At 42.1% G+C, this 12,345-nt stretch overlaps 1 protein-coding gene across 1 annotated transcript in view; it reads right to left on the bottom strand.

The window, feature by feature from the left end:
• LOC126234947 (agrin-like) overlaps window positions 1-12,345 on the bottom strand; it is a 1,214,606-nt gene that overhangs the window by 86,368 nt on the left and 1,115,893 nt on the right. Inside the window, exon 22 of the mRNA XM_049943685.1 lies at window positions 9,090-9,254. Coding sequence (XP_049799642.1) covers window positions 9,090-9,254 — 165 coding nt within the window. The remainder of the gene's footprint in view (window positions 1-9,089; window positions 9,255-12,345) is intronic.

The following is a 12,345-nucleotide window of genomic DNA, read 5'->3' as shown; positions in this document are numbered from 1 at the left end:
ACGACCTTTTTAGGCAATGGCTCTAGTATAACTGATAGTGTCCTTTGTTGTACGAGTTTTAAGATTTGATCTGATAATGGCAGTAAATGAAACATAATGATAAATGAATATAATTTAAGCAATCAAGACGTTTGTAGTCGCAAAAATAAAACAGTTTTAACTAGGGTCGTGATCGGAGAGAACACCAAAAGAAGGCAAAATTCTTAATTTTCAGTCATTTGAAAAACTGGTGCTAATAAACATTTTCACGGGCTCCAGGTTTGAACGTAACCAGACACTAACACAATGCTATGCACAAATCCACGAAAAATGAAAATTTGAAAGCAGACACTAATCTTTCGTATACCTCTTCTCATTTTGCCACAGCATTTACTTCGATGCTGACAGTCCAGATCCAATTTTTGTCATTCCATGTGTTTAACGTAGCTGTCTTTCTGTCACAGAATCAGTTTGTGAGGAACGAGAAGTACAATATATGTATATCAGATGAATATATTTGTGAAATTAAAGAAAGGCTTCTAAATCTCCTTGAAAGCTGCATCTAACAGAAAATCAAATAACTTGCTTTTGTGGAATATGCTTAAGCTCCTGAGGGACAAGCAGAAGTTTTTCCTCTACGACAATATATTACAAGATTAAAATTGGCAACTTCCATGGGAACACGTGAAACAGGTAGTGATTACGAAATATAAGGGAATAGGAACTCAGTAGGATTACAAAACTTTTCTGTAAGACGATGATGTAAAAATAGTGGCTTTTCTAATATGTGTTATGGAGGTATTTTCCTAACGTATCCGTTCAGTGAATAAAACTGAGATTAAAAACAATTTTTATTAGTATTAAAGTAACGAAAAAGGTTTTATATCTTTTATGAATACATTTTAGAGTGTTTTCAGCATAAATATTTAAATAATTATTTTGGTATAAAATTCCATTCTTTAGAAATAACTAACATGAAAATCTTATAGTACCCACACGCGCTTAGTTGGTCTGCTTCCATCAATGAAAATGAACTATGGAGAACCAATGGAACATGATGTTTTACAGTGGGCTTTAAACTCTCAAGTCCCATAACCCCTGATACTAAAACATTCCACGCCAGTTAGATTGCATAATTCTTTGTAAGCTTTGGCTATGTAAGTTGCATACATCCAGTACTCGATGATTACTAATGGATGGCGAACATAGGGTAGTTATGTTGTACAAGCCCATATTTTGCCTCATTTGCTTTCTCTATGTTTTATTATTATCCCACGCAAAGTTAATTTGTTAACACGAAGACAGCGATTTGTCTCACGCTCGATGTGAGAGGACAAAATGACCATAGGTTTGTAATTTGTCTAAGCAACTGAATTCCTGTTCATGGGACTGATAATTGGCACCACCGAGTATTTTTAAAGAAATATAAATGTTCTTTCCATACTGCAAGCTGTTTTCCCTTCTGTAAATCGGATGGTTACTCCCAATTCCCATATTTAGTCCAGCCATTCCTATTTCCTTTTTTTAAAAGGAGCTGTTCTTCCCCATAAAGGCCATGGGTAATTTTTCCACCATCAACGCTAAACTATTCGTGTTGCAGGCATGGACTGAAATTCTGGCAAAATTAAGAAGGAAAAGGCTGTAAAAATTAGCGGAGGACAAAATATGCAAAAGCCGACTGTAATCATTTTGATGAAACAGAAACTGTTCGAACATGTATTTTCAGCTCTGTGAGCGTCGAATTGCGTGTAGCCATTACAAAATCCTTTTTGGGATTTTTTGGCCGACATGTGTTATTCAAATTCGCTAACGTTTCTGTGATGCGAGTGGCCGCCGCCCACAAAGGGCCGTTTCCATTAGCTTCCGTTACCAAAACCGGCACTGATACCGCAGACACCGATTGCATTGGCGTGTAAATGGACTCAAAGCTCTCTCTTTGTGTTCGAGCTTTCTTTGTATGCCACTGCGGAGGTTTCACGTAATGATGGCACGACCCATTTACGTTGCTTTCCTTTCTGTTAAGGTAGTGGACATACTTCTGCCGCCAGCAGCTTTCCTTAGCGTAGGAACATAGTAGCTGTCGACCTTAGCGCTTACTTTCGTGTAGCATGACTGAAATGATTGTCTTTTATTAAGACATATTTGATCGCCTGTAATCCTACGATCGATTTGATGATCATCCGGTCTCAAAATAGGCCTTCTACTATCAAGATAGCGGGCTTAACTGACTGTAGACACGTCTGTTGGGCCCTGCGCCGTAGCGTGTTTGTTACTCACACAAAGTTATTTAACAGGTGACGGTGCTTCTGAAATGCAAAGGGTCTGTACGACCCAAAGAGTTAAGTGTCACCACCCTCTACCTCTCCTTGTATTTTTCGTAACTGGTGTACCGTATATGCAAGTAATATAGGGTAAATTACTTGACGTAGATATATCTGTTATATAATAGAACATCTCTTAATTTACCTACAAAATAAAGAAGTTGAAGTCACCGGGAAGAGACTAAACAACCTGAGATTTCCATATGACATTTCAGTGGTAGCAAATTATTTTGAAGAGCTACAGACATTATTATCGGATCTCCCTTCGGAATGTCAGGCAGTGGGACGGAAGATAACTATCTTCAAGATAAAAAAAATACGTCAAATAAATCGAGAAAGATAGGAAACGTACACCTCAGAAACACAATACTGGTCCTTGTCAGAGAATACATCTACCTTGGCCAGCTAGTGAAAATGACAGTAGATACAAGATCGGAAATCGTTGGACGCTTCAGTGTAGGCTGGCAGGCTTTTGGAAGGCACAGGGTGATTATGGTTAACTTTCGTTACTCGAGGGGGCCCCCACCAAAATCGAATTATCGTAGGTGAAAGGGCTCCCATGAAAAACGAATGATAGTAGGAAAACGAAACTTTGCGTAAAATCAAGACTGTAAGGAAAACTATGTGATCAAAAGTATCCGGACACCCCCAAAAACATACGTTTTTCCTATTAGGTGCATTTTGCTGCCACCTACTGCCAGGTACTCCATATCAGCGACCTCAGTAGTCATTAGACATCGTGAGAGCAGAATGGGGCGCTCCGCGGAACTCACGGACTTCGAACGTGGTCAGACGATTGGGTGTCACTTGTTTCATATGTCTGTACCCGAGATTTCCACACTCCTAAGCATCCGTAGGTCCACTGTTTCCGATGTGAGAGTGAAGTAGAAACGTGGAGGGTCACGTACAGCACAAAGGCGTACAGGCCGACCTCGTCTGTTGACTGGCAGAGGTAGCCAACATTTGAAGAGGGTCGTATTGTGTAATAGGCTGAAATCTATCCAGACCATCACACAGGAATTCCAAACTGCATCAGAATCCACTGCGAGTACTATGACAGTTAGGCGGGAGGTGAGAAAACTTTGATTTCATGGTCGAGTGGCTGTTCATAAGCCACACATCACACCGGTAAATGCCAAACGACGCCTCGCTTGGTGTAAGGAGCGTAAACATTGGACGATTGAAGAAATGGACGATTGAACAGCAGAAAAACGTTGTGTGGATTGACGAATCACGGTACACAATGTGGCGATCCGATGGCAGGGTGTGGGTATGGCGAATGCCCGGTGAACGTCATCTGCCGGCATCTGTAGTACCAACAGTAAAATTCGGAGGCGGTGGTGTTAGGGTGTGGTCGTGTTTTTCATGAAGGGGGGTACACCCCTTGTTGTTCTGCGTGGCAGTGTCACAGCACAGGCCTATATTGACGTTTTAAACACCTTTTTGCTTCCCACTGCTGAGGAGCAATTTGGGGACGGCGATTGCATCTTTCAACATCATCGAGCACCTGTTCATAATGCACGGCCTGTGGCCGAGTGGTTACAAGACAATAACATCCCTGTAATGGACTGGCCTGCACAGAGCCCTGACCTGAATCCTATAGAACACATCTGGGATGTTTTGGAACGCCGACTTCGTGCCAGGCCTCACCGACCGACATCGATACCCCTCCTCAGCGCAGCACTCCGTGAAGAATGGGCTGCCATTCCGAAGAAACCTTCCAGCAGCTGACTGAACGTATGCCTGCGAGAGAGGAAGCTTGCATCGAGGCTAAGGGTGCGCCAACACCATATTGAATTCCAGCATTACCGATGGAGGGCGCCACGAAGTTTAAAGTCATTTTTAGCCAGGTGTCCGGATACTTTTGATCACATAGTGTAGATTGCCGCCTACGTAAAGATTACGCTTTCGGTTGCAGAGAGGCACAATTAAAACACACGTACACATTAGCTTTCGGTCATAGCCTTCGTCAGAAAAAAACACACACATTCATTAACACAAGCAAGTACACCTCACCCACTCATGACCGCCATTTCCGATAGCTCGGTGCAGAATGCTTTTCCTTACATTGTTGACACTCCAACTTAGAGTTTCAATTGTTTGTTTTTAAAATTTTTGAAAACATGTGTAAGGACATGTGAAAGGGAGATAACGAATAAACCATTGAATGAAACACATTTTAACTTCCACATGTGAGCGAAACATTTGTTAATTGCGTACCATGTTTACGTTCCAGGTTACAAATGTTGCCCAATGTGACGATCATCTGCGTCCACGACAGTCTGGAATCGCACGATAGATTGGTCTACTGCTGTTTCAAGGTCACATGTCGTCGACTTCATCCTTTTTAAGAAACGAAAGATCAAACTCTACTCGAATGTCTGCATCACGTGGCAAAAGTTGGTGAGTTACGTGAAGTTTGTACGGATACTATTTGACAGTGGTTCGCAGCACTTTTCGAGTGGCGCAATTGGCCGTCGACCTCTCGCAAATCGCCAGTTAATTCGAACTTCCGAATCATGTTCTTCAGCCTCTCCGTATTCCTTTAATGGGTCGATAATTGCGAAGAGCAGCAGCACTATTACTGTTGTTTTAATAAAACGGCTTTCTTGAGTAAATCTGTGCTCGCCTTGTCCAGACCTATGTTGACTGTCTGCAACTGTAACGCAGACTGATGCTTTTGTTTCAATTCTACGTCACCGTACCAGTACTGGCACCTAACAGCAAGTTATGACACTAACACTACTAAGCTGGGTAACCATACAGCAAATATACAGATACACCATATCCATATAAGTATATAGTTCTGGCAATACTGGCCATGATCTTCTTCTTCTGTGCGGATGCACACATATTACCCGAACTCTTATGGGACTTGGTAAGAATGTCTTCCGCGAGTAATGAGTGTGTTGGGTATGGGCACTACGAATGTAGTGTGTGGACATATAAGGTGAGAATGTGGGTCTCGCGGGAGGCGAGCGCGAGATCATCACTGCACTCGCAGTGTCCTCTGTGCCCTAGGAGGCTCAGATGGATAGAGCGTCAGCCATGTAAGCAGGAGATCCCGGGTTCGAGTCCCAGACGGGGCACACATTTTCATCTGTCCCCGTTGATTAAAACTACCCTGTATTCAACTATTTTCAGGTGAAACATGGTAGTACAACTGAAAAAAAAGTTTTTTCTTGGTGTCTCCTCTCCGTAATGACTAACGGCTGTAAGACCTGGACACTTCATGAATATACAATAAGGAAACTTAGAACTACACTGTGAGGTATGGAAAGGTCTAGTTGGGATTTACAAGGAAAGACAAAAAAGGCCAGAATATATCAGGACAATTTCTGACGTCAAGGACATACTGGAGAGAACAGCTACTATTAGATGGAAATGGGCCGGCTATGTTTCAGGAAGAAATGATGAACGATGGGAAAAAGTGGCGCTGGAATTGAGTGTAAGAGACAGAGATAGGCGAAAAGGAGGACCGCTAGAGTAATGGGCAATGACCTGTGAAAGATCGCTGGAGTCAACCGGCTGAATATCACCCAAGACCATTCATCATGGAAGATGAAGTTGCAGACATAGCTGAGCTCAGTAATTGGAGAGCCGCATCATTTATTGATAGTAATGACTACTGCTGCTGATGATGATGTAGAAAAGTGGGAGTAATCGTGCTACTACCAATTCCTTGCAGAACTACAAATGGCTGAACCAATAATAAAACTGGGATTATATGTCGTCGTAATGACGTGTATTGCATATGGAGCAATGGTGCCTACGACGAGAGTAGAACTCTGGTTATGCAACAGACCAATCTGCTACCACAACTTTTATTTTACATTCACACCGACTAAACTGAAAGCTTCTATCCTAATCCATACCTTCGCACTCGTAATTTTTCGAGCTGACATTTCTGATTAAATTTCTCGTGAAGTTGCTGTTTCATTACATCTACATCTACATCTATATCTACAGAGATACTCCACAAGCCACCGTAAGGTGCGTGGCGGAGGGTACCCTGTACCACTACTTGTCATTTCGCCTCCTGTTCCACTCGCAAATAGAGCGAGAGGAAAACGACTGTCTGTACACCTGCGCATGAGCCCTAATTTCTCATATCTTCGTGGTTCTTAGGCGCGATGTATGCTGGCGGCAGCAGAAGCGTTCGGCAGTCAACTTCAAATTCCGGTTCTCTAAATTTTCTCAATAGTGTTTCCCGAAGAGAACGCCGCCTTCCCTCCAGGAATTCTTATTTGAGTTCCCGAAGCATCTCCGTAGCACTTACGTTTTGTTCGAACCTACCGGGAACAAATCTAGCTGCCCTCCTCTGAAATGCTTCCATAGATTTAAAAATCTCGAGCTATAGAGGACTTCCTCCGCCGTCATCGTCAGGAGGTTAGATTTTAGTAGGCAAACTGAAGCACCTAACTACCTAGTGAGATCTAATCTCCTGACGAGACGACAGAGGAAATCGTCGAAAGCTCGAGATTGACAAACCTAATGCCATAAAAATGCGTGAAGCATTTGTTCAGGAATATTCAATTTGTTGAATTCACAGTTCAAGTCAGTTCTAAGTGTCGATAGAGACTAAAACTATTCAATTTATGTTACATGTTTCCTTTCGTTCTGGGATATGAACACCACTGTGTTATAATTTACAAAATGTTGGTTTGTTTTTGCTGCAGCCTCGTTATAGGCGAATCTGGGATAAAGGTAACAGGGGTCAATTGTAACATTTCGTTCACAGAGTTGCTGGAAGAGTCAGGGAGCTTCAGTCGTCTTCCATCAGTAAGGGAAGCGACTTGTGAGATGGTTTGTGAGACAGCGGAACTGTCTAGAGCTATTCAATTTTCATTTTAAAATGGCATGTTGGAGTCAGCTGGAACAGCGTCCTTGTGTACGTTCGTAAGATGCCACAATTGGTCCCCAGTGAAAACGTACCGTATAGTTTTTCGTCCGTTTCGTCGCAGTTTGGCCTGTATGAGTAGCGCCTGCAAGATATATTTGTTAAAATGGTTTATGATAACCTCTTTTATGGTAATTTGAGGAAGTATAACCCTACAACAGGGATGGGGCATGTGCTGCAGTAAAATATGGAAGCCGCTACTACTGAAGTTCCACATTCCAGAAAATCAGCGAGGACTGTGGCTGGAGATAAGGCATTAATCACGCGTGTATTCAGTACCTGTCCGTAGAATAATGCAGACATAAAATATTCTGCCGATCTGTATCATGGGCTGTCCACAAGGGATGTTAGTAAATCAAGTTCTCCGGAATACGGTGTGAAAAGGAGACTGTTGGAGTGGATTGGTTTTCTCAAACGGAGTAGTTCATAACCGATTCGTAGTCCAGAATGAATTTCAATAAAGAAAACGGGAGAGCTTTCATTAAGAATCTTTCAAAAATATTGTATGACTACAAGTTTTAACTCTTTTATAGTGTAGACGAGACTGGTGATCATACCGCGCAGGCAGCTACTTCCCCAGAACCAGAAAGTTTTGTTATTGTTTGCATAGTAGTAAGAACAGCAGGAAACAGTGTTCGTCCAGTGTTCCTGTTTTCTCGCAAAATCTTCCAGGACGATTCTCTGCGAGGTTGTCTTGTTGCTATATGAATAATCTCCCATAAAACTGAGCAACTTTATGACTTAGGTATCACTTTGCCCCAACATCGTGGTGTAGCTTTTTGCACTGATCAGCCAGAACACTATGATCACTATCGATATAAACCGGTCCAGGCAATAGCAGCTGGCGAGGAAGACTGCTAGTCAGACACATGCACTGTGTGCATTTTAAGAAAAACAGAAAAATAAATCTCAACAAATTGACAAATTTTTTTGAGATATGTTTTCTGTGTAGTGATAAAACAAAATTCATAAAACTGAGTACATTGTTACAAAGTTATACTTGTGTGTCATAAAGAAACGCTTGGCAAACTCTTTAACTTTAGCTTTACTGTCGTAGACCTCATGTCACAATGTTGTCCTGAACTGAAAGGAGGGGGGGGGGGATAATGTTGTGACAATTAATATTCCATATTCTGAACACCTCACTGACCATAAAATTGTATTGCTATGAAAACTGAAGGATAAATGTTATAAAATTCTATGCATGTGGAAATTAAATTTCGCAGTACATATTTGTATAAGCTTGTGTTTGAAAAATTGCTAAAAATGCCACAAAGTTGCTCCTTTTTGCGGTATATCAAAGTTAATATCGGAAAAGATACCGCGGTAATACAACTATTATCTACACTATATGAATATGATACAGTTGACACCTATGTTTGTTACCATTGATCGACATGTGGGAACAAATATAGCACACCACAGTTTTAAGTACACGTCTAAATACTGCGTATTTAAAGTATAAATAACGAATGTATGATCATAATTGCAAATGAAACAGGATTTACTTTAATAAACTACGTAATTTATATACCATAAGAGAAAAGTTAAATACAAAAAGATTGAATTTTTTATGATTCGCACTTTAGTGCAGTAACGAAATGCACTACTTTTGCTATAGCCTGTCTATTTAGAAATGTATTACTTTCAGTAGCTCGTTACAGTTCCTTCACCTGCAGGAATTAATCTGCAGTTTAAAACATCAGCTAGTTCAATACTTCATAAAACCTACCCTATAGGACTCTCTGTACTGGCCGAGCACTACTGCGCACTTATTCAAAACTAACGTGTAACAGACGCAGGAACATCACATACAATAAGTTTCCGAGCAAGGAGTCTGGTACCGCTAAATGCGTTACTCTTACACTGAGGTGACAAAAGTCACTTACGGTGCACCACCGATGTAGAGCGGCAGCTCGAGGTTGAGTTCGGTGAGGGCAGGACCCGACTGGCCGGCCGCCACCGGCCCAGAGTCCAGCTGGAGGGTGCCGTCGCGGTCCAGCCGGCTCGCCTTCACCGAGTGCCACCTGTTGGGGCTGATCCTCTCCGCCGACCTGCCAGAACAGCCGGAATTTTCTTCAACACGAGAACTTCACACAGTACAAGATGTTCTAATTTTAACTTCACCTCAAATACCTTTGGCCATTAAAGAAGTAATGGTGATCCGGTTTCACCAAGATATCCACATCTACAAACATACTCTGTAAACCTCTGTGAGGTGCTTAGCGGATGTTATTTAGGATGACATCAAATGTTAGGCCTTTTTGTGGTGTCACCGCTAGACACCACACTTGCTAGGTGGTAACTTAAATCGGCCGCGGTCCTGTAGTACATGTCGGACCCGCGTGTCGCCACTGTGTAATCGCTAACCTAGCGCCACCACATGGCAGGTCACAAGACACGGACTAGACCTCGCCCCAGTTGTACGGACTACATAGCTTGCGACCAGACGTACGAAGCTTTCCTCTCATTTGCCGAGAGACAGATTGAATAGCCTTCAGCTTAGTCCATAGCTACTACCTAGCAAGGCGCCATTTGTATCAGTGCTTATAGCGTACTAATATTCAAGAGAGATGTATTCCAACAAGAGAATAAAGATAAGTATTAAACGCATCTACGTACTTTTCCTCTTATTCATTAATAAGTCTCATGTTCCAGAACTTCAAGCCCGTCTGCGTTAGTTTAGCGTGCACCTAGCTACCTCATTGTGTCTATGCTGTATGACATAGACACAACACTTTTTCCCATTCCAATTGCATGTGCTGTATGGTAAGAATGACTGCTTAAATCCCTCCGTACGTGCTGTAATTAGTCTACTTTTACCTCCACGGGAATGATACATAGGGTGATGAAAGCTATCCCTAGGTTCTTCCCTTAATACTGGTTCCTGAGTTTCGCGGGATAGAGAAGACAGAAATGTTACACATCTATGGAGAATATACGAGTAGGTTGGCAGATCAGTAATAGTGATAATGCTTCCTTCGTTACAATACGTGTACATCTAGCACACAACCGTCGTATCTACATTTTCTGTAGATGAGTAGCACATCTACAGGATCCCGGAAAAGGTCCTATCCATTTCTTAGAAGATTCAAATGAAATGTCTACATTATGAAAGACTATGAATGTAACATGGGAGAAGATATGGTACTTGAATGAAATCACTGCCGTTCGACATTACTGCCCACCATATCCAAAAGGGTTAACATCTCTTCTCAGTGCGCCTGAACACACGCTGCAGCATTGCTGTGGCAATTGTATGCATCACTGCGAAATGCGTTCACGCAGATGCTGTAAATCCCTAATCTTGATCTTGTACACGCGACTTTTGATGTGATCGCGTGTAAAGAAGTTCAAGGGCATTAGATTAGGAGAAAATGCTGCACAGAACCGAGGTGAGCCTCGTCCTATCCAGCGTCCTCGTTGAGGTCATTACGTACAGTGAGCGCAAAGTGCGGATGGGGCACTGTCTTGTTAAAACATCATCGAATCCAGAATTTTGTCGGCAAACAATTGGGACTCCAGGAATTGCTACAGGATGTACATAGTACAATGTTGACGTGATTGTTGCCACAGCAAAAAACAATGGACTGTAAATGCGCTGTTGGGTGAGGATCAGTCACACACTTACGTCTGGAGGGTTACGCTCCAATTCCATGGCGACGTGTGGTTGTTCATCAGTCCACATCCTGCCATTGTGGCAATTGATAAGACCATGGGTATAAAAGGATAGCCTCATCACTCAACATGGCGTGTGCCAACAAGTGTTCATTGTTTACTGCTTCAAGCACGTTGTGGCACATGGCCATGTGTGCCACATAATCCTTAGATTCAAGATGATGGAGCACATGGATGTGATACGCCATTTTCTTCAGTACGGAGTGCAAGGTTTGCCACTTAGTGGAATTTGGGATGCCATATTTCTGGCTGAGACGAGTCAACACTTTTGAGCTCTGCTCGATAACCTGTCGTGTGATCTCCAAAGTTTCCTGCGACGTCGACGCCCGCCCAAAACGTTTCTCGTCACGTAAATTCCCAGGTCGCAGAAACTTCGTGACCAAACCTCTAATGGTTATTCCCACTGGGCCTTAAGAGCGGCGCTGTCGACGAAACCATTCTTTAACCTCAACAAAGGGCCGTCCAAAGAGTCTTCACCTTACGACCCTTATTCGTTGTTCTGTGGTCAACAACTTTTAGATTATCTGCAATACAGAAACAAAAATTAGCGTTGTCTGGGGTATGGTCAGGGACTTCACCGGCACCCTCTGCCTTCACTTAACTAATGTACATTGTACTCATACTGTCAAGCCATTGCTAATTGGGAGTTACAATTTTTTTCCTTTCTTACTTTAAAATGTAACTATGTTTTACTTTATTTATGTACTGCACGAATCTCTTATTAATTCAGAATTCAAATTTTCAACCTTTTAAAACTTCTTTGTAATACTTTTGTTAAATGCAGCGTGTAAACCTAAATGTGATATACTAACTGTGATGTGACAGCAATATCGCCAGTCGCAGTCGAAGAGAGAGAGTCTGTGTGTGTACAGTCTGTGTGTGTACAGTGGTGCGTTCGGGCGGGCGTGTCGTGTAACGTGCTATTACCGCGTTGGATAAAAACACACGCCAAAGTTTACGGCCGAGTTTTTATATTTCGGACAAGATTTGAACTAGAAACTGACATGAACATTTTGAAAGAAAATATTAGACTGAATGTTGGGAGCTTCGTGGAGTGTTACAAACAGCAGTGACAATGTACACACAAGTGGACGGCTATTGTCGTTTTTAGAACCAAATTGTTTGCAAGTAACTCATTTGCTCGAACTAACGCACTACAAAGATTCTTATTTTATTTGAAATTAATGAGCTTCCGAGCGTTAAAGTATTAACCGTCGCTGTGGAAACATTTAAACTTTTTACTACATGTAAAACTGGTTCACCAAAAATCGTGAATTTGCCAAGGTGAATCGCATGCTGAAACGGGCGAACTAACTTCGAGAACGGCAAGTTAAAGTGAATTTTACACTGTTTTAAAAATGTTTACGTGATGTCAACAACAGTGTCGTGTGTGCAACAGACATTATCGTCGTGCATGAGCTGGGATTTATTTAGCAAATACTACCTTCGAGCAGCCTTTGACCACAG

Source organism: Schistocerca nitens, chromosome 2, assembly GCF_023898315.1.
Source record: "Schistocerca nitens isolate TAMUIC-IGC-003100 chromosome 2, iqSchNite1.1, whole genome shotgun sequence".
NCBI classification, from domain to species: Eukaryota; Metazoa; Arthropoda; class Insecta; order Orthoptera; family Acrididae; genus Schistocerca; species Schistocerca nitens.
The sequence above is the reverse complement of the archived record's forward strand: the minus strand, read 5'-3'. Positions and strand labels throughout refer to the sequence as shown.